Source organism: Taudactylus pleione, unplaced genomic scaffold (genome assembly GCF_031769625.1).
Source record: "Taudactylus pleione unplaced genomic scaffold, aTauple2 ptg000290l, whole genome shotgun sequence".
NCBI lineage: Eukaryota > Metazoa > Chordata > Amphibia > Anura > Myobatrachidae > Taudactylus > Taudactylus pleione.
The window spans coordinates 8,836,887-8,860,404 of NW_028284692.1; the positions used below are offsets into that span (position 1 = coordinate 8,836,887).

The 23,518-nt window shown below is 45.9% G+C and overlaps 1 protein-coding gene across 2 annotated transcripts in view; it reads left to right on the forward strand.

Annotated features, from left to right (window-relative positions):
- Positions 1-23,518, forward strand: part of GAA (alpha glucosidase) — a 61,529-nt gene that overhangs the window by 30,421 nt on the left and 7,590 nt on the right. For both annotated transcript variants that reach the window (XM_088482651.1, XM_088482652.1), the window contains 7 exons: positions 222-306; positions 961-1,078; positions 1,294-1,427; positions 1,529-1,680; positions 2,577-2,725; positions 4,368-4,509; positions 17,472-17,570. In XM_088482651.1, the coding sequence (XP_088338777.1) occupies positions 222-306; positions 961-1,078; positions 1,294-1,427; positions 1,529-1,680; positions 2,577-2,725; positions 4,368-4,509; positions 17,472-17,570 (879 nt within the window). The remainder of the gene's footprint in view (positions 1-221; positions 307-960; positions 1,079-1,293; positions 1,428-1,528; positions 1,681-2,576; positions 2,726-4,367; positions 4,510-17,471; positions 17,571-23,518) is intronic.

Consider the following 23,518-nt stretch of genomic DNA (forward strand, 5'->3'; position numbering starts at 1 on the left):
AAATTGTGACAACCTGTGAAGCTATGTTTCCTATGCAGCGCAGAACACTACCTTTCACATGTCCATCTGAAGGACACTTTTATCATTTCATTTACAAAATGTGACCTGAATTGATTACTAGCTAATTGTTTACTTTCACCCTCAGTTATATGATACAGTTATATGATACAGTTATATGATACAATATTGTAAAATGCTCCTTTTTTTTCCTTCTGTGATAGGATATGAACGAGCCATCCAACTTTGTCCTTGGTTCAGTAGATAACTGCCCAGACAACAAACTGGAAAAACCCCCATACGTCCCTGGTGAGTTTTGATAACCCCACGGGAAGTACAGACTTAACCGGAGAATTTAGAGGCTGCTTCTATTGTCACTTATTTCTCAAATGACTTAAAGTCAGATGCACCTGTGAAATCCTATCCCTACATGCAGCTTGTGTAACTGAGATAAGGAGTAGTAACAGTGAAGAATGTGCTGTGTGCATGTATACCTGGAGCGGGAGTTCCACAGTGTATATCTGTGTCTCAGATTCTGGCACATTGTCCTTCTGATGCTCCTATTAGAGTTATGGGTGGCCAAACTGCAACACTGGGGCATATTAAAAATTCGGAGAAATGTTCCACCCAGCACACCTCAGGGTGTAAACCTACACCGCAATCTCAGAACACGCCTCTGCGAGCTGTCAGAGCAGGTAGCTGTACATACATTACATCAAAAAACCAACCTGCTACCACTTTAGAACCAGCCTTTTCTTGGGAAATGCAACTGGAAGACCCAAAATGTGTCTTATTAAAGTGACTGGGCTCAGTCTCCACCAATTCTAGTACAATATTCAAGTCCCTTTGCAGAATAAATAGTTGTGCAGCCAAGTTGAGAGAACTTCAGATGTCATTATTCTCCACAGTATGATACAAGTGTAATACAATGGTAGTATCTGATTTGTTTCATTTTTCTAACAGGTGTAATGGGAGGCTCGCTGCAACATGCTACCATCTGTGCCTCTAGTCAGCAGTATGTGTCTTCACACTACAACCTTCACAACTTGTATGGACTCTCTGAGGCAATGGCATCCTTCAAGTGAGTACAGAGTATTGAAGAAGGGTATGGTCAGTGGACATACGGAATACAGATTAGGCTGCTATATAAATCCCTATTGATCAGAACGTGCCTCAAGGTTATACCATGTTTGTTGATATTTTTCTTAATAGATCCTTGAAAACTGTACTTGTTTACATAAGATCTTTTGTCTTTAAGGACTTCCTTTCATTCAAATTTGTTACACATTTTATTAGTGCTTTGGTGAAGATCCGGGAAAAGCGTCCTTTTATTATATCTCGATCGACATTTGCCAGTCATGGCCACTATGCTGGGCACTGGACAGGTGATGTGCAGAGTACTTGGGAACAGCTGTACTACTCAGTGCCAGGTAGGTTATGTACTGACCATTACTATCTAACCTACGAGCTGATGTCACATTCTCCCTTCAGTACATTTGATATTTCCTTGGTTCTTTTGCCTATATTCCAGCTATGTTACTTTTCAACCTGTATGGTGTCCCTCTGGTGGGGGCCGACATTTGTGGCTTTGCCGGAAATACCACAGAGGAGCTGTGTGTACGATGGAGTCAACTTGGCGCTTTTTATCCATTTATGAGAAACCATAACAATCAGGATGCTCGGGTGAGGGACGATGTAATGGCCATTACGGTCCACTCTGGAAGTTACATTGTTTTGCAAGATTTTACTTTGTGCTCACGGATTTTGTTAGCTGGTTTGTGTGAACATGTTTCAATTGCTGCTTCTTCCAAAGAAATTCTCACATTCCAACCATCTGTTTTCTGGTGAAAGCACCAGGTCTGCATCTCTTTATGTAACATATATGTTTTTCTCTACCAAACCAAGACCGATATTCAGAGCCACTGAGACATGGGCAGAGCTGGGTGCTGTCTCTGAATACTGTAATAAATAAATAAATATATATATATATATATATATTATAAAATATATGTCAAGAAAGATGGCACTCACCAGTAGAATTGCAGCTTATTTTAGTCAAGTAGACAGTAGGCTTACATACAGGCGGCGTTTCGGTCCCCAAACGGATCTTTTTCAAGCAATCAAGCCTTGAGTTTCAAAGAGGCAACCAAATACAGTCCCCATACAATCCACCAATAAGCTGCAATTCTACTGGTGAGTGCCATCTTTCTTAACATATATCTTTGCTGGTGAACCCCGGACTTAGGAGACACAGCTGGTGTGCACTCCACCGATGTGCAAGAAAATGAAGAGATGTGAGTGCTCAATCTTGGATCTATATATATATATATATATTGAGATATAGACAGTATTTGTGTAAAATTACTCCTTATTTGAAGAGTAATTACTATATCTATTTTTCTATGCTGTGAATGTTTTTTTTTTAATTTAAGGGTTTTTTTTTAGAATTTTTTTGTATTTTCCATTTTTTAGGCTCTACTATAAGTAAAATTGTAAAGTGAAAATAATTTGGCAGCCTGTTCAGGGTGAATGTGTATAAATGTAACAGTTGTAGTTGTTCCATTTTACTGCTCTTTCAGCCACAGGAGCCATATGTTTTCAGCAAGGAAGCTCAGACCGCCATAAAGAACGCATTGCACATACGATACTCGCTGCTTCCATATCTGTACACATTGTTTTATAAAGCCCACAACCTAGGGGAGACTGTGGCTCGTGCTCTCTTTCTAGAGTAAGTACTACTTTATGGCTGCGTCTGCTCTGCTAAGTGTACTATATAGGGTCCAACCCATACTTGCCTACTTTTGAAAAGCCTTTTAGAAAGATTGTGAAAGTAACATCTACAGATGTGTCCTTATACATCTAGCCTCCTTGCGCTTCTAGTCACGCCATCCTGTCTTATTTGCACAGCAATGCGAAAAGATGGCACAAGCAGTTTCTGCTGATTAAAATAATATGTAGCATGCCTATGTTCTGTGAGCAACTGTGGGTGTATCTGCATGCAAAATGCTATGTTACAGTGTGTGACGTAGCTTTTCGCAAGTAGATACAACTGCAGTCGCACACAGAACACAGGCATGCTACATATTATTTTAATCTGCAAAAGCTTGTGCTACCTATTCGCATACATTTGAAGGTAAAAAGTCGCATGAAAAGACGCTCTGCGCTGCCGAGTCACACGAAGCTCCCACGTGTAGCGCACGGAGGACAGTTGTATGTGGACACATCTGAATGTGCACCGTGCTGAAGAGGGTGTGTACTGCCACATCTGAGAGGCATGTTATAAAATGTACTTCTGTCCATCCAGAGCCAGATTAAGACCCCAATTGGCTCAGGCAAGACACCATTTTTGGCCCCCCATTGTCAGATCAATTCATACCACTATTTATTTACCGTGTACAATTAACACACTGTTGAGCATCTCAGTGACTGCCATAAAGTGCATAGAGTAGTGATTCCCACCTCGGCCCTCAAGGCACACTAACAGTCCAGGTTTTAGTGATATCCATGTTTAAGCACACATGGTTAAATCAAAATAACTGCGGTACTAATTAAGACACCTGTGCTCAAGTATGGCTATCCTTAAAACCTGGACTGTTAGTGTGCCTTGATGACCGTGGTTGGGAACCCCTGGCATAAAGCGCCCCAGTGGTCGCCATAGGGTACCCAGAACATCCCAGTGGTCACCATAGGGTACCCACAGCACAACAGAGCATCTCGCTCTCAGATTTAATTTGGGGGTGATTATGAGGGTGAAAGTGTTAATATTTATCATGAGGTAAATGATGGAGACAATTAGGGGGTTAATGTATATAAATATAGTTGACGATATGGGAGTTAATTATTAGAGGGATGAGGGAGTTTGCAGGGTAATTATGTTGAAGGGGGTTGTTATGATGAAGCTGAAGGAGTAAATGAAGTATACAAAGGGGTCTGTGAGTAGTATGGCTGCATTATCATGCGGCAATACCCTAAAGAAAAAAAAAGTCTGCAATGGTCACAGAAAACCTGCACAAATGGCCAATACATCTGCTCTTAAGGCCATGAACCCACTAGTGCAAGATGTTTTACCATACTTGTGACTGTGCAGTACAAATATACAGAATTCATCTATTTTGTAGTATCTTAAATGACCCCCTTCTAACTCTGTCCCATCCACCAAGTTCATCCAATTTGTCACACGTCCCCTGCAATGCAGCACCCATGCCCTGTAACGGAGCACACATCTTCTTTAAATCAGCATTTTTCCTTTGCCACAAATCACCTGTGTTGCACTCACCTGCTTAGGCCTCAGGGAGATTACTAGACTCTTCAGGGTGGCTCTCTGACATCGAGAGAGTCTGCAAATAAGATCTGATGTCTCTCTCCTTTAGGTTCCCAACTGATCCAAACACATGGACAATTGACCGCCAGTTTCTTTGGGGGGATGGTCTACTGATTACCCCTGTACTTGATCAAGGAAAAACTGAAGTCAATGGATATTTTCCTCTTGGGACATGGTATGCACTTCAAACAGTGAGTGCTTCTTGTTTTTCCCACACACACTATGGCTAAATAGGTGTAGGAGACAAATATACCTATTATTGAGATTGGTATATCTGAGTATTAGGTATATATGAGTATTAGGTACAGCAAAAAAACATGGAAACCCTATTTTCTCCTTGCATGTTTTTAATTACTATTTTATTTACACACAACTTTATTTTATAGATGTGTACTGCTCTATAAAGGTCATTTACAGATTACGGAAATTGCTTATTTTTTTGCCCACCAAGTGCATATAACGTGCACCCCATATAATTAAAACACCCAAGTAAAATTCATCCGCATTGAGCAAGTGTGTGTTTTCAGAAAGTGTACACTATCAATACAGTGTCCAGGCCTAGGTCCTAAATGCCTCATTAATGTTTGAAATTAGTAATAGGACTGAAATTCTGTCTTGCTGAGAGCGTAATAGCAAGGTTAGGTTTTCCACACCTTTGAGTATCTTTGTGGTCTGAGTAAAGCATTGCCATGAGATGAGTTAGCATGCAGACCTGCAAACATCAATCTTTATGGTTTTGTTTATCTTTTGTTTACAATGGGATTCCCATGACTAGAGTGCAACATGCCATACAGGACCTGATTCAGAGGCACAAGCACCCAATGGCTACCCTAGGAGGACACACATCGGAATTGCTTGGAGGTCCATGCAATTTCGATAGGCATTCCGGGGGTGTGCCAGTGTCAGGGACTGCGTCGGAAGTTAAAGTTCCACTGACACCAGCAGCCATGTACCCTTGGACATTCTGAGCAACCATAGCATTTTCTGTCTGATTGTGCGGCTGATGTGTGCACTCACTGGTTCTACCGTTTGCACACTGTAGTGAACGCCAATTGTAAAGTGCAGCGGAATATGCTGCGCTATATAAGAAACTGTTAATAAATAAAAATAAATAAATAAAATAAGTTACGGTTGCAACCAGGGGGCATCTCGGTAGACAGCCCATCGGAGTCGGCCTTAGCATAAATTCACAGTAGTGCTATTGCATTAACGTCCATCTTTGAATCAGGCTAACTCATCTACAATATCAGTGTTTCCAGTCCTCAGGAACTCATTACAGTGCAAGTTTTACAGATCTACTAGTTGGGACAGAGGTACTGGCTGACACATTTTAAAATATGCACAGGAGGGCGGGGCGTAGCAAACTACCAGCGCGGATGTGGTTTCCTGGACTCCCGGCAAATACCTGCTAATGAAGCCTCTTATACGACTGCCCGAGCTCCTTACCAGATTTGGCCCACCTGTTAACATCTGCTGCATTCGGGGAATGAACTGCAGAGCTGGGGAAACCTCCAGTGTCCCTGCAGGTTATAGCCTTCCCAGCTGTCAGCAGCACCAGACTAAATTTGACTGCAGTCTCTGAGAGCTGCTCCATCCTCTGCGTCGGCACAGTTAACCTGGTCTTCGGTTCCAGCACTCCCACCATGCCACTCACCAAAGTATCTATAACTCTCTGGGCGCTGGAGCATCCGCTTCCAGGCAACCTCCAGTGACGTGGCTCACCTGCGGTAGTGTGTGGCTGGGTTCCGGAATTCTCCCTGCCCACCTCATTCACCCCAGACCTCTCTCCATTCCGTCTAGGCCCTGGACACTGTGGCTGCAGGCTTCCACAGACTGCGGTGCTGTGGTTGCAGTGCTTCCAGAGGAGAAACTACTCCCTTGCACAGGAACCGGTGGTGGTGAGTTCTGTGGTGCAGTGGGGGAATTTTCATTATCTTTGTTGGACATTCACCTCCTCTCAGCCCCCTTTGATTCCAATTCCACTACACCTCCACTTTATACTATGCCTGGATATTCCAAGCACTAGTGGTCCCCCTCATAATTGCAAAAAAGTGTGGTGCTCCCCCCTCACCCCCCTCCATGCTCCTACCTTCCACCCATTCTGCTGGCCTAACTCTCTTAATATTATGCCACACTTGTGAGCAAGCCCCCCTGGGTGCCCTGACCCCATTATCTCCTCTTCACGTGTGCACCTTGTCACACCTGCACAATCTAATTTACTGGCATTGTTCTCTTCCGCGATTTCTATTTATGGTAGTTTACATATGCAGAAGTCTACCGCCAAAACTCCTAAGTAAGGAGGAGGTGACATCTCGTAACACTTCACCAGGGGCACAAAGTTCTCCGAGCACAGGGGCTCCCCCTCCCCTCCTCTGGTTGCCATGAATAGACAGCCCACACTCCCCTATTCCATCCACCAAAGAGGATATCTTGGCCCTCTGCTCCCTTATTATAGAGTTTAAGGACTCTCTCAAAACCAAGCTTGACAAAACGGTCGCTTCCATCAAAACTGAAATATCGACCCTTGCCGCAAGAACCAGAAAGCTTTGAAGGAAACTGGCATGGACCTGGACCATATCATTACTGCATTCCAAACGAAAATTTGGAGAATCTAGAACGCAGAAATAAAATACGCATCTGTAATATTCCGGAGTACGTTGCCCCCGATGCCTTGGAACCATATCTGAATAATCTCTCATTCTTCCTGATCTCAGATCCCGGACGCTATTGCTGGAAAGGGTATACTGCGCTCTTCGGCCTAAACCCAGGGACAATGATCCTTCACATGACGACGTCCGTGATTTCTAAGCTACAAAGACAAGGAACTCTTGATCAGGTCTCTTTGCTATAGGAGAATCGGGTATCGCTGGGGGTTTAGCTTCAAACTTATAGTTGACCTGAACGGTAAAACTGTCCTCATCCATGACATTTGTGAGTGCAAGGACTTAATCATCTTGAGGAATCTGGCCCTCCCCCGGGTGGAGATCTCACCGATCCGTGAGTGATCTCTCTCTCTGTGGCCTCGCTTTGTTATATCTGCTTAAAAGTTTACTGTTTAGATGTTATTCAATGACAATGGATTATATTTCACTACCCTCTATATGTTCTCTGCGCCACCTCCTAGCCTTCTCCCTTTTTATATGCATAATTGCCCCCCTAGCTTTATTCCAAGAGGCAAGTTGATCCAGTTGCATAGGAGATGCAATATTCTCTCTACTACACTTTCTCATGTGTATAACCTCTTGAATGTATTCACTTTTCCCACATTTTATGTTACAGCCTTATTCCAAAATGGAATCAATTATTTTTTTGTCCTCAAAATTCTACACACAATACCCCATAATGACAACGTGTAAACAGTTTTTTTTTAGATTTATGTAAATTTTATTAAAAAAACCCCACTAAGAAATCACATGTACGTACGTATTCACAGCCTTTGCCATGAAGCTCAAAATTGAGGTCAGGTGTATCCTGTTTCCACTGATCATCCTTGAGATGTTCATACAGCTTAATTGGAGTCCAACTGTGGTAAATTCAGTTGATTGGACATGATTTTGAAAGGTATACACCTGTCTATATAAGGTCCCACACTTGACAGTGCATGTCAGAGCACAAACCAAGCATGAAGTCCAAGGATTGTCTCGAGGCACAAATCTCGGAAAGGGTACAGAAAAATATCTGCTGCTTTGATGGTCCCAATGAGCACAGTGGCCTCCATCATCCGTAAATGGAAGGAGTTCAGAACCACCAGGACTCTTCCTAGAGTTGGCCGGGCCTTCTAAACTGAGCTATCGGGGGAGAAGGGCCCTAGTCAGGGAGGTGACCAAGAACCCGATGGTCACTCTGTCAGAGCTACAGCATTCCTCTGTGGAGAGAGGAGAACCTTCCAGAAGGACAACCATCTCTGCAGCAAACTACCAATCAGGCCTGTATGGTAGAGTGGCCAGACGCAAGCCACTCCTTAGTAAAAAGCACATGGCAGCCTGCCTGGAGTTTGCCAAAATGCATCTGAAGGACTCTCAGACCATGAGAGACAAAGATTGTACTCTCTGGCATGAACACCAGGCGTTCTGTTTGGAGGAAACCAGGCACCGCTCATCACTAGGGCCAACATCCCTACAGTGAAGCATGGTGATGGCAGCATCATGCTGTGGGGATGTTTTCAGCGGCAGGAACTGGGAGACTAGTCAGGATATAGGGAAAGATGAATGCAGCAATGTACAGAGACATCCTGGATGAAAACCTGCTCTTGACCTCAGACTGCCAAGCCACTGACAGCCAAGAAGATATCAAAGGAGTGGCTTCTGTGAATGTCCTTGAATGGCCCAGCCAGAGCCCAGACTTGAATCCAATTGAACATCTCTGGAGAGATCTGAAAATGGCTGTGCACCGACGCTTTCCATCCAACCTGATGGAGCTTGAGAGGTGCTGCAAAGAGGAATGGGCGAAACTGCCCAAAGATAGGTGTGCCAAGCTTGTGGCATCATATTCAAAAAGACTTGAGGCTGCAATTGCTGCCACATGTGCATCAACAAAGTATTGAGCAAAGGTTGTGAATACTTATGTACATGTGATTTCTTAGTTGTTTATTTTTTTAAAATTAAATTTGCAAAAATCGTAAAAAAATAAATAAATAAAACAGGATTTTGGTACTTACCGTTAAATCCATTTCTCCGATTCCACAGGGGACACTGGAGCTTCATGACAGTGGGGTATAGACGGTGGGTTGAGTTGAGCCTGGCACTTTAAAAATCTACAAGTGTGACTGGCTCCTCCCCCTCTATGCCCCATCAGCCCCAGTTTTAAAGAACTGAGCCCGAGAGGAGACGGAGAACAGACTGAAGAACAGAGAAGGAGAACAGGAAAGAAACAATCCAACATACTGACACACTGCAAGAACACAGCAGGCTGCAGTGATAAACAGTCACACAACGAAAACAGACCAAACTGCAACAGAACTGAAGCAGAACAAGTAATTGATAACAGGCAAGAAGCACTGGGTGGGCGTCCAGTGTCCCCTGTGGAATCGGAGAAATGGATTTAACGGTAAGTACCAAAATCCTGTTTTCTCCTTCATCCACTAGGGGACACTGGAGCTTCATGACAGTGGGGACGTCCCAAAGCTACCCTCCTGGGGGGGAGAGTGCTGAACGCCCTGCAAGACACTGCGACCAAAATTTGAAGCAGAAGCCGCAAAAGTGTCAAATTTGTAGAAACGTACAAAAGTATGAACCGAAGACCACGTAGCTGCTCTACAAAGCTGTGAAGCCGAGACACCTCTACGTGCCGCCCAAGAAGTACCCACAGAGCGCTTAGAATGCGCAGAAATGGATACCGGCGGTGGTCGAGCAGAAGCAACATATGCCTGACGAATAGTCAGACGAATCCACCTGGCCAAAGTCTGCTTAGATGCAGGCCAGCCACGCCGATTGGCATCATAAAGGACGAACAGAGCCTCTGATTTACGTAGTCCCTCAGTACGGGCCACATAAATGCGAAGTGCCCAAACCACATCCAAAGAGTGAGAATCCCCGGAAGAGTCCGACAACGCTGGGACTACAATCGGCTGATTCAGATGAAAACCCGAGACCACCTTGGGCAAAAAGGAAGGGCGGGTACGAAGTTCCGCCCGATCTTCGTGAAAAATCAAGTAAGGAGAACGGCAGGACAAGGCTCCAAGTTCAGACACTCGTCTGGCCGAAGCCAGGGCCAATAAAAGGATCATCTTCCCAAGTCAAATACTTCAATTCCACATCCTGCAAAGGCTCAAAGGTGGATGACTGAAGAAAAGATAAAACAAGATTCAGGTCCCAAGGAGCCGTGGGTGGCACAAAGGGGGGCTGAATTCTAAGTACCCCTTGAAAAAAGGTCTGAACCTCCGGAATCAGAGCTAGGCGACGCTGGAAAAAAATAGAAAGAGCAGAAATCTGCACTTTAAGCGATCTCAAGCGTAACCCCGCATCAAGGCCTTTTTGAAGAAAAAGAAGAAGACGAGGTAAATGAAAAGAGGAAGTGGAAGATCCACGACCCTCACACCAGGAGATATAAGCCCTCCAAATGCGATGATAATGCGCTGATGTTACCGGTTTTCTAGCCCTAAGCATGGTAGGAATGACCGACCTAGGAACACCATGGCTTCTTAGTATGGCGGTCTCAATAGCCACGCCATTAAACGAAGCCACCGTAAATCTGGGTACACACATGGACCCTGCTGTAGAAGGTCCGATCGTAGCGGAAGAGGCCAAGGTTCGTCTGCCAGAAGGAATAAGAGATCGGAGTACCAAACCCGACGAGGCCAATCCGGAGCCACTAGGATGACGGTGGACGACTCTCGTTTGATCCGCTTGAGAATCCGAGGGAGAAGCGGAAACGGTGGGAACAGGTACACAAGGCTGTACGGCCAAGGGATCAGTAAAGCATCTGCTCCCACCGCTGCCGGATCCATGGTCCTGGAGCAGTAAAGGGGTAGTTGATGATTTATCCGTGATGCCATCAGGTCTATCTGTGGTTTCCCCCATCTGCAAACCAATTGATGAAAGACCTCGGGATGAAGGGACCACTCCCCGGGATGAAGATCCTGACGACTGAGGTAGTCCGCTTCCCAGTTGTCGACTCCCGGAATAAACACTGCGGAAATTACCTCTACGTGTCTTTCTGCCCACAGAAGGATGCGACTGGCTTCTCTCATTGCCAGACGACTGCGGGTTCCTCCTTGGCGATTTATGTATGCCACTGCAGTGGCGTTGTCGGATTGTATCCGAACCGGAAGTCCTCGTAACAGAGGAGCAGCCTGTATCAAAGCTCTGTAGACTGCCCGCAGTTCGAGAACATTGATTGGTAAGAGGGATTCCTGCTGCGACCAAAGCCCCTGGAAGTGACTGCCCAGAACCACAGCTCCCCATCCGCGGAGGCTGGCGTCCGTGGTGACCAAGGTCCAATTCCAAAGCGCCGACCCGCTAACAGATGCGCCGTCCGAAGCCACCAGAGCAAGGATATGCGGGTCCGGGGAGACAGACGCACCAGCCGATGCATCTGTAGGTGGGACCCGGACCATTGAGACAGAAGATCCAGTTGAAAAATTCTGGAGTGAAATCTGCCGAATTGGATGGCCTCGAAGGAAGCCACCATCTTTCCCAGGAGACGGATGCAAAGATGCACGGACACTTTCCTGGGTCTGAGCACCAAACGAACCAGCTCCTGTATGGCTATGGCCTTGTCCCTTGGCAAGAATACACGAAGCAGAACAGTGTCTAGAATCATTCCTAGGAACTGAAGTCTCTGGGACGGCATCAACTGAGACTTCTGGAAGTTCACAATCCATCTGTGTTGAATGAGAATCTGATGTGTAAGGGACACTTGGTGTAAAAGGACTTCTGCCGTTGGAGCCTTGATGAGTAAATCGTCTAGGTACGGAACTATCGTCACCCCCCGAGAGCGCAAGTGGGATACCATGACGGCCGTCACCTTGGTGAATACCCTGGGAGCTGACGAGAGACCGAACGGCAGGGCCTGAAACTGATAATGAGCTTCCTTGATGGCAAATCTGAGGAAAGCCTGGTGAGGAACCCAAATTGGGACATGCAGATAGGCGTCCTTGATATCGATCGACACCAGAAACTCTCCTGCCTCTAGTCCCGCAATGACAGAATGGAGAGACTCCATTTTGAACCTGTGAAATGAAAGATACTGGTTCAAGGATTTCAGATTCAGAATGGGTCTGACTGACCCATCCGGTTTCGGAACCACAAAAAGGTTTGAGTAAAAGACTTGTTGTCTTTGTGCAGTGGGAACCGCCACCAGAACCTTGGCCAGCAAAAGTTTCTCGATCGCTTGACGCAAAATTAGTTGCTTCAAGGGATCGACGGGCAAACCTGTTGTAAAATAACGCACAGGAGGAGTGAAAGCGAACTCGATCTTGTATCCCTGAGATACCAGATTCCGAACCCAAGTGTCTGGAGAAGTCCATCTCCAAATCTCCAAGAAACGCTGGAGGCGAGCCCCCACCTTCGGATCTCCGAGATGGGATGGGAGCCCGTCATGCCACAGGCTTGTCTGCTGGCTTGGGATCTGGACGGCGGGCATTAGTCGCTTGACGTCCTCTAGCCCGGCCTCCTCGCCCCGCTGAAGACGAACCTCGCGATCGTCCCTGAAATCTTGCAGATGCTCGAAAGGAACGAAATGAAGGTCCCCTAAACGAGCGACGCGGAGGAGGTGCTGATGAAGGTAGAAAAGTACTCTTACCTCCAGTGGCCAGCGAGATCCACTTGTCCAGCTCTGGACCAAATAATTATCGCCTGTGAAAGGAAGAGCTTCCACTGCTCTCTTTGACTCAGCATCCGCTTGCCAGAAATCCTAGAGCCTACCTGGCCGATATCTCTGGAGGCGTCTCCTAAGTATACTGCAGACTCCTGAATATGTTCTGCCAAGGTAATCAGATCTGCCCGCGGAGTGTTGGATTTAAGACCCTCAGTCAATTGTTCCGCCCACTTTTCCACAGCCTTGTTGACCCAAGATCCTACCAAGGCCGGCCGGAGAAGAGCACCTGCAGCCGTATAAATGGATTTCAAAGTGGTTTCTAATCTCCGCTCTGAGGTTTCCTTCAATGTAGTAGCTCCTGGAACCGGTAACGTGGTCTTCTTTGACAACCGAGAAACCGAAGAATCCACAGGTGGCGGGGTCTCCCACCTCTTTCTATTTTCGGCAGGAAACGGGTAAAGAGAGAAAAAACGCTTAGGAATCTGGAATTTGTTCGTCCAACTGGAGAGAATCAGGGAATGTGATAGCAATCTTCTGTGACCTGGCAAACAAGGAGTCTTCTAACGATTCTGGAGCTTCCGGGCCAGAAATCTTAAGAACTTCCCTCACCGCTAGGATGAGTGAATCAATACCTTGCATTGCCTCAGGTTCTTGTGAGTAAGTCTCTACGTCTGATTCGTCCAGCATCTCCCCTTCCTCCTGAGACGAGTGATCCGCTGCCGAGTCCTCATCCGACTGGAGAACCGCCGGAAGAGCCCTCTTCTTAGATGAGCGACTTACCGTAGCTTCAGGAGCTTTAGACGCAGAACCCATAACCTGAGCAAGGCTATTCACCAAGCGGACTAAATTCTGAGCCCACGCTGGTTCTGTTGCTAGAAAAGAAGGGTGAGATGTGCTAGGTAGATCTCTGGCGGCCTCCCGTTCCCTATGGGAAGCGGCTAATTCAGAAGAAAGATCCGCCATGACCCCTGCCAAAGTATTTATGAAGGAGGGAGTGACAGACTGCGTGCTAGCACTCTCTGCTTCACACGTCTCGCACAGGGAAGACCCTTCGGAGCGAGCATGGGTAAATTTTTTCCTGCACTTACTGCAGGCAAACAGCTTTTGTGAAGCAGCTTTTTCTGTTCTGGATGTCATCATTCATTCACAGACAGACACCACGTGCAACTCAGTAGTGCAAAAGGAGTATAGGGAGAAGCAGAATTTCAATAATAATGCTACTCAAGTATGGGAGCAGACAGAGCAATAAGGGAGGAGCAGAATTTCAATAATAATGCAGCTCAGTAACAGGGGCAGACAGTGCAATATAAGGGAGGAGCAGATCAATAAAAAAAAACAGAAGGTAGTGAACTACCTTACTGTAATTACAGACCCCCTGTAGAAGCTCAGTCTTCTCCCCTCCGATCCGCTCTAGCTCTACAGAGGCGCCACTCCCTCTCAGAGCGCGCCAAACGAGCCCAGCAGTGAAGGAGGAAGAGGAGGAGGGCCTATAAGCTCCACCCCCTTTTGTCAATGGCCGCCGCTATTATATGCGCGCGGCATAGCCCTGCATCCCAGCCGCACGCGGGGGCCAGCGGCACGACTGCCGCCAGTGATTAACGTGCCGGTGCCTTTACACAAGCACCGGCACGCACAGGTAGGACCGCCGCTTCCTCTGCAGAGCCTACCTAACAGCCAGTGCTGGTGTTCTTCCGCAACACCAGCGTGGCACTGACAGCCGCGCGCTGTTAAAAACCCCAGCAAATTATTTTCACCTCTCCTGCTAGACAGGAGAGGTGTGCATACTCACAGGGCTGCTGCGGCCAGAGCGCTGGGCTGTGAGGGGAGAGCAGGGACCCGGACACAAGCCAGTGTTAGCTGTGGCGGGCCCCGCTGAGTCTGATGACTCCTTCACTGCCAAAAGGCAGCCTCCCCTCCATAGGGTGACCGGACACAGGCTGCAGTAGCCATGTGGTCCCCTCTCTGGCGGCTCCCACGATGCAGGCAGACTGTCACAGCTAACAGTCTGCCTGTCCTCTTGTTTCTTCTTTATAAATTAATATATATATACTTAAGGGCTGGAGACAGCCCCTGTGCACCGGCTCTATTCGGGCACATTCTAAAAACTGGGGCTGATGGGGCATAGAGGGGGAGGAGCCAGTCACACTTGTAGATTTTTAAAGTGCCAGGCTCAACTCAACCCACCGTCTATACCCCACTGTCATGAAGCTCCAGTGTCCCCTAGTGGATGAAGGAGTAAAAATATTTACTCGTGGTCATTATGAGGTATTGTGTGTAGAATTTTGAGGACAAAAATTAATTTATTCCATTTTGGAATAAGGCTGTAACATAACAAAATGTGGAAAAAGTGAAGCGTTGTGAATGTTTCCGGATGCAGTGTAATTATTTACTCTTTTTTTTGGCTTTGACATAATCTCTCCTTACTCCTTCTTTTCCATACTTTCCTGGTTCCCGGCTACTGTTTTTTCCTATTCTTGCTTTACTACTCCTAGTCCCTGTCTTTTACATATTGCTCTCCTATCCCCTCTCCCCCTACACCCAGGGGGGATGCTATTGCTTCCAAACCTCTCCTATTCTTTCTCTGTACATAATTAGGATCTCTGAGTTAACTTCACTCGCCCATTCTCCCTAGAAGTGTTCTAGGCTTTACAGCTTACACCTCCCTGAAACCTGTGTACACTTCCCTCCATCTTTCTGGCAGGGATTACAAACCCAGATCCTGTTCACTCTCCTTTATTCTTTTAGTCTGGTTTTTTTCTGTCCTCTATTCTCTTTCCCTCCCTTTCCTCCTACTCCATCCACGCTGAGGATACTGTCCTCCTCGCCCTACTTTCTGTACTTTTATGTGACCTTTTCCCAGTATGTCCTTGACTATAGCCTCAATGAATGTCCGAGGCCTTAACACCTCCCAGAGACAGTTGCACTTGTTTGCACCATTCACCCTCTATAGGCGGATATAGTCCTTCTACTGGAGACCCATTTTCGTGCCCCTGGCCATCTTTCTCTGCTCTCTAAGCGCTTCTCCACTGTGCTCTCTTCCTCCAGCACAACCAAGCATAATGGAGTTGGTATCTTAATTAATAATAAATTACCTTTCAGTCAAAACTCTCTCCACAGTGACACAGATGGTCGGTATATTATTCTGACTGTCAGACTTGGTCACACAGATGTCACAATTGCTACGGTATGTGCCCCTAATGTAGGCCACCTAAGTTTATTTATTTTATTTATTTTTTTATTTTAGCACACTGCATAAGCACCGAGTTGGCCATCTGTTTCTCGGTGGCAACTTTAACTGCGTTCTTGACCCGATTCTAGACAAACCTGCCAGGTCGGTCCTCATGCATCTCCTCTCTCCAGATGCTTCAATAAATATATCAAAGAAGCTGGTCTTTTTGATACATGGCATTCCCTCAATCTGTCCTTCAGGAACTATACCTTTTACTCTATCCCCTAGGATTGACCCCATTCTCTGCAGTCTTCCTATCTCCAAACATCTCAATTCTGTGATCATTTCTAACCGTTGGTCCAACCATTCTACTGTCACCTCCTCCTTTGACCTTCTGGACACCCTGGTTCCCCACCCCTCTTGGCGACTCAGTTCCAGGCAAAGATCGTAGACATTTTAAAATTCTTTTTCCCTTAATGTCCCTGACTCCAGGTGCTCCCCATTTGTTTGGGAAGCTCATAAGTCCATTCTCCGGGGCCAAGTCATCAGTTTTGCCTCATACTGAAATAAGGAACAAAAGCAACTCCTCAGATTCCTTACAGATCAGGTCCACCACTTAAGAGTCTCTTCATAAATGTGCCCGGATGCCCTCTATAGACAACTCACATCAGCAAAATCTGCCCTCAGTGCCATACTTTCTGAAAAGATAAAGAAGTCGGCAATTTTCTGAGAAAAGCAATAAAGCGAACACTCTCCTAGCCAATCACTTGAAGGCTCCTAAGGCCAGTGCAGGGATTCCGGCGCTTAAGGATCCCTCTGGTAGTCTTCAATATAGTCCCTCCAAAATCAACTCTATTTTTAGGTATTACTTTTCCTGCCTCTATAATTTCCAGGATCATGCTTCTCCGCATCCCTGAATATCTGTCCTCCTGCTCTCTACTGGTGCATACACACAGTCAGATTTTTCTTCAGATCTGAACGATAACTATTTAAAAAATCGTTCATATCTGAAGGAAAATCTGACATATCTGTCAGATGAACGATGCGCGTTCCCGATGGTCAGATAACGATATCTGACATCTGATGTGTTTACAGTCAGACTTGGACGATTCCATTAATTTTAATGCAGTCAAAAATCGTTCAAATCATTCAAATCTTTGGTAAAATCATTCAAATCGTTCATCTGACAGATCTGACAAATATTACCATGTGTATGCTCCATACCACAGATTGACTCCTCCACTTCTGCGACACTTAACCTTCCCGTAACTGAAGATGTCTCTAATGCCCTTAAATCCCCAAAGCGTCCGGCCACTATGGTCTTCCCTTCTTCTACTATAAAACCTTTCAGGGTTCACTAGTCTACCATCTCACAACCACTTTTCAACCAAATCCTGGATGGTAGTTTTTTTTTTTTTTTCCCGGAGTACTACCTGGGCCAAAATTACGGGTATTCCAAAACTAGGTAAAGATCTCCAATTGGTAACTAAATTTTGTTCGATCTTCCTCTTAAACACTGACCTTAAGCTCTTTGAAAAAAGTTTAGCAACTAGATTAAACCCCATCCTCCCCTTTCTCATCCGCCCGGATTGGGTAGGCTAGCCTGTAGGGGTTCACATTTCTTTTAGATTATAAACTCTTGTGAGCAGGGTTCTTGCCTTTTATAAAATATTCTGTTTTGGCAATGTATGTTCAAAATTCATGGATTAATATATGTTCTCTTTACAGGGTTTACAAATTGAAAGTAAGGGTCAGTGGATTACACTTCCAGCACCGATTGACACCATTAATGTTCACGTTCGCGGTGGCAGCATTTTGCCTGGACTGGTAAGAAGCTTCAACACTGGGGCAGCTAATTGCATGGGCTAGAAATAGTAAGCAGCTCTGTAACTGCACAAAAGATAAATGTAAACATTTACTCCAGAAAACAATGTTATGTACTACATTGCCATGTTACTATTGGAAAGTAGTAGTATTATGGGAGTTGTATGTAAATTGAAGATCATTTCAAACTACAATGCAGAGATGGAGTAAGACAGAGGTTCCCAAACACGGTCCTCAAGGCACCCTAACAGTTCAGGTTTTAGAGATATCCATATTTGAGCACAGGTGGTTAAATTGGTACTGAGGTGGGGGCGTGGCCACGGAGAGCATGAGCTAACACGCGTCTTGGTGTGCTCTCCGGACCCATATATCTGGCTGTATAATCTTGACGGCTCCCACGGGATCCTATAGCGGTGTCTGGCTGGCGGAGGATTCAGTAGCCGTGGTGAGCGGCTTGGTTGCGGCTGCGGGGGCTGTCTTACCCGGCACACTGCAACAGAACGAGACGTAGCTTGCTCGCGTGTCACGCCGGCGCCCTCTTCCCTGCATGTGCAGAGTCCCAGCAGCGGCTGGTAACTGGCTGGAGGCGCTCCTTCCCGGCGGCTAGCGGTAGAGCGGTGCTTCATCAAGTTGTCTCCCTGAAGTGGCAGATGGTGAGATTAACCCCCTCTGTTCTTTAAAGTGGCCCCAGCCCTGGAGCTTCTACTGTAGGGCAGTGTTATAGTGCATGCAGTTATACAGGCGGGACCAGCCTCTTCCCCACCATACCTCCTGACACTGCTAGTATTGCTATAGTTTTCATCTGTATCATATATTTAAAAAAGAGGGACGCTTTCTACATACTCCTCTACACTACTATTTCTCAGCTTTATACAGTAATATACGACCGGACCCTCTCGTATACACTCTCATGATGGGGAAAAATTCTGCTGCTGCGGCAAAGTTGGAGAAATTCTCCAGAGTGCCTCCTGCTCAATACACTTCTACTGCACGGGGAGAAAATCCCCCCCCTACATATCCAGCAGAGTCGGCGTCCTCGGTTGAGCCATCAGACGCTGCGCTTCAACGCGTTCTCGAGGCAGAGACAGCCTGTGAGGCTAGGTTGTCAGAAAAAATTGGAAAAGGTGCAGTCAGATCTATCAATTATACACCATGACCTGCAGTGTGTGCGTGAGAGAGTTGGCGAGGTGGAAACCCGCACTTCAACCCTGGAAGATAAGATAGCACCTTTAGGTGTCCGAGTCGATTCTATGGATTCACAGCTTCTTTCCATACAGAGGAAAATGTCTGACATGGAGGGTTGCTTGAGGCGCAACAATGTCCAATTCGTCGGACTACCTGAGAAGGAGGGTCCCAACACTGAAAAATTCCTAGAAAAATGGCTGTCTGACACGTTTGGTTTTACTTCTTTCTCCCCATATTTTACAATTGAGAGAGCTCACAGGGTGCCTTTTAGACCCTTGCCGCCTGGAGCGCCACCGCGGACTTTAATAGCAAAGTTCCTGCACTATCGTGACCGGGACTCTGTCCTTAAACTGGCCCGTACTAGTGGTCCTTTACAGTGGAACGGGACTCGTGTCTCAGTGTTCCCGGATTTCGCTATGGAAATACAAAAAGACAGGGCCCAATTTCTCCCAATCAAAAGGCGCCTACGGGACCTCAATATTTCATATGCCATGTTATACCCATCTAAACGCCGAGTAGTTGCTGATGGTGAAACCAAATTCTTCACGACTCTGCGGGAGGCGCCGCTCTGGCTGGATCGCCGCAGACCCGCCAGGGATACAATGGCTAATGATTGATATCTTGTACTAAATCAGTCATTTGTTGATACACGGCTAATGTTTATTCTTTCTATGCTATAGTATATATAATTTGTGCAGTGGCGTAATGCCACTGCATTACTGTGAGCGCTGGCCTCTGAAATGATCGGAGGCTAAGGAAGCCTCCGATCACTTCAGAGGCCAGCGTTCCCAGTAATGCAGTGCGCGGGTGACATCATGACGTCACCCACGACCTGGGGAACCTGCGCGGCCGCGTCTGCTGGATCTATTTAGATCCAGTCAGTGTGGCAGCGGGAGAGACAACGCGGATGACAGCGCGCAAAGTCAGGTAAGTGAGGGAGGGAGGGGGGGAGGGAGGGAGAGAGGTTTGGGGAGGCCACAACTACAGTGGGGCACTACTAGAAGGGGCACTGCATATGGGGCACAACTACAGGGGGCACTACTTTAATGGGCACAACTACAGGGGGCCCTGCATAATGGGCACAACTACAGGGGGCATTGCATAAGGGGCACTAGTATAGGGGGCATTGCATATGGGGCACAACTACAGGGGGCACTACTTTAATGGGCACAACTACAGGGGACCCTGCACAATGGGCACTATTACAGGGGGCATTGCATAAGGGGCACTATTACAGGGGGCATTGCATAAGGGGCACTAGTATAGGGGGCAATGTATAAGGGGCACTAACTTGATACACACAGTTTACAGGTTATAAACTATGTTCCCAATAATCTGGTTCTACACGGACATAAAATCTGTGCAACCTCTCTTGAGCTGAGGTGACAGACTGGCAGGAGCAGAGAGGAGGGTTGGTGAAGTAGATCTGTCAGGGTGGGATGTAATGGGCATTACTGTTTGGCATAATGTGTTGTATGTGGCATTACAGTGTGGCATAATGTGAAACGGGCATTACAGCGTGGCATAAATTTGTTATAAGGGCATTACTGTATGTCATTATGTGTTATACATGGCATTGCTGTGTGGCATAATGTGTTGTAAGGCGCATTCCGGTGTGGTACACTGTGTTATAAGTGGCATTACTTAGTGTGTCATAATGTGTAAGGCACGTTACTGTATCATGTAACCACACACCTTTAACATCGTCTTTGGGTGTGTTTGATCTTTGGGCGGGGAAGGGGGGGGGGGAGGGGGCGCCTGAAACTTTTTTTGGCATGGGGGAGCAAAATTTAGTTACGCCACTGAATTTGTGTGTCAATGCTCCTAGTACATATATATATATAAGGGTCAACTGCTGCTGACATATATCTACGGATATTTTTCTAATATCTGTTATTCCATATTGTCTGGGGACTATATTAATTTACACCATTTATGTGTTGAGATTTTTAATCTCTTATAGTTAAATTACCAAGTGTGTTCTGCTGGTTAGGTACCGACTAATTTTACACTGGAATTTTCAAAGATGTGTGTTTATTCCCGGGGGTTAACTCCGTGTCTGGAGACCTCCATGTGCTATGTTATATTGCCATTATATATTTTGCTCCAGTTACTTGTTAGTACTAAATAGTAAGGTAATATATTATAATTGTATTGCCTAGTTCAGTTTAATAGTGTGGGGTAGGGTGTTCAGGTATAAGGTATGCCTAGGTTGGGTTTGGTATACAGGGTGGGGGAGGTTTTAAGGGATGGGCTCATATCAGTTGGTATGGGATATTTTATTCATTAGTTGTGTGTAGTGGTTTCTTTCTGCTATGTGTTGTATTGTTTACATTTCCTCTCTATGTTTCCAAGGCTGTTTAAATATTTTTTAAAATATATCAAATGACGGCATTGCCAAAGGTTAATATTCTTAATTGGAATGTGAGGGGTTTAAATGATAAAGTCAAAAGATCATTTAGTGTTCAGGCAGGTGAAACAGTATGCTGCAGATAGAATTTGTCTGATGGAGACTCATTTGATAGGAGGGAAATTGATGTCTTTGAAAAAGCTGTGGATTGGCTGGACACATCATTCTACACACACTTCTGCATCCAGGGGTGTGTCCATACTAGTGCCTAAATCTGTCCAATTTTCTATGGAGCAGGTGCAGTGTGATGCCTGGGGTAGATGTGTTCCTAAAATGCAAAATTAACTCTCTATCTGTACTATTATTGGCGGTATACATTCCACCACCATACTCACATGAGGTTCTCAGAAAGGTGACTGAGTTTATGGCCATATTCCCGGACACACCTGCCTTGTGCCTGGGGGATTTTAATAATATCCTCGACCCATAATTAGACAGGCATAGAGTGTCTGCTCCAGGTACACAGGGGAGGGGATCTGGTTTTTCAAATATGGTCCAGGGAATGGGCCTGGTCGATGCCTGGAGGATGAGATATCCTACTGTGAGACAATATTCTTGTTTCTCCTATACACATTAATCGTTTTCCAGGATAGATATGGCATTAATTACATTAGGTTTATTATCGAGAGTACATAAGATCATTTTTGAGACTAGGGGTATATTCGACCATTCCCCATTAACAGTCAGTCTGGACATGGAGGGACAACGGGGTCAACTATTCTGGAAATTTAACCAGTTCTGGTTGTCACGTATGGGATCTGGGATGGAATTAGAGGCCACATGGAAAGAATTTTTTTAACTAAATAATGGCACTGCATCTGCTGCAATTATCTGGGATACCTTTTAACTAATTTCTAAGAGGTTCTTTAATTCAGAAAGTTGCTAATTTAAAGTCTTCCTATAAAAAAATGGATCTGGAAGTTTCCTGCAAATCTTTAGAGTTAGCCTATATTTCTGACAGATCAGATGCTTCTCCATTTGTGAGCTCCCAACAGCCTAGAACACAGGTTCTCAAACTCTGTCCTTAGGACCCCCAAACAGTGCATGTTTTCCAGGTCTCCTCCCAGAATCATAAGTGCAATAATTAGCTCCACCTGTGGATCTTTTAAAATGTGCCGTTGAGTAATGACTATACCTGTGCCCAGCTAGATGACCTTGGAAACATGACCTGTGTGGAGTTCTGAGGACCGAGTATGAGAACCACTGGCGTAGAAGAATCCATTTACAATTATTGTGTGTTTTTTACTGGAGAATAGATGAGTGCAAGCAATGGCTGGGGTTTCTGCTTTTATGGCTATCTCCATTGTAATAGTGAGTGTTGTTATGTGGACTGTGAATAGGGGCTCCGATTTGTATTCTGGGCTTTGTACTAAATATACGAGGCAAACTACCCCTTGCAATACAGCATTTTTTTAATATTCAATTAGACTTGTACGCAACGTCCCGGCCTATGCACCATAGATTGCATTTTTGTTATCCTTCTAGTTTATCTAACACTGTCTGAGCTCTTGTGTCCTACATCATCTGCCAGAACCAATGGCCTTCAGCTTCTCAGTAATAATAGCTTACGTCTACTGGATATAAGGGGCTGATGCAGACGTGTTTGCAAAAATATGAGATATGGTAAGAACTTACCCTTGTTATCTCTATTTCTACGAAGTCCATAGGGTTCCACAGGATACCTTGGGGTATAGGTGTGACGTCAGTCGCAGGGCACCAAAGAGTTAAGCTTTCAGCCTCCCAGGATGCACTAGGTCCCCCTCCTATACCCCGCCCCCGGGCCAAGGCACCTCAGTTAGTTACCAAGCCATAGGCCGGAGGAGGAGAAGGAAGAGAGAGAACAAAGATCTGGACACATACAAGAATCACATTCTCACCAGAGGGAGACGGAAAACCGGTGACCAGAGCAAAGCCCATCTGCAGCACAGGTGCGACAGGGCGGGAGTCCTGTGGAACCCTATGGACTTCGTAGAAATAGAGATAACAAGGGTAAGTTCTTACCATATCTCATATTTTCTACTTCAGGGTCCATAGGGTATCCACAGGATACCTTGGGGATGTCCCAAAGCAGTATCCTTTAAGGGTGGGGACGCTCCTGTGCAGAAAGGAGAATCCGCCGCCCGAAGGAAGCATCCTGAGAGGCGAAGGTGTCAAACCTGTAATACCTCACGAAGGTATGGACAGAAGACCACGTAGCAGCCTTGCAGATCTGAACTGCCGAGGCACCACGTCGAGCTGCCCACGAAGGACCCACAGACCTAGTGGAATGAGCCTTCAGAGAAGGAGGGACCGGTAGGCCTTCATGAAGATAAGCTTCAGAAATAGCCATACGGATCCAGGCTGCCAAAGTTTGCTT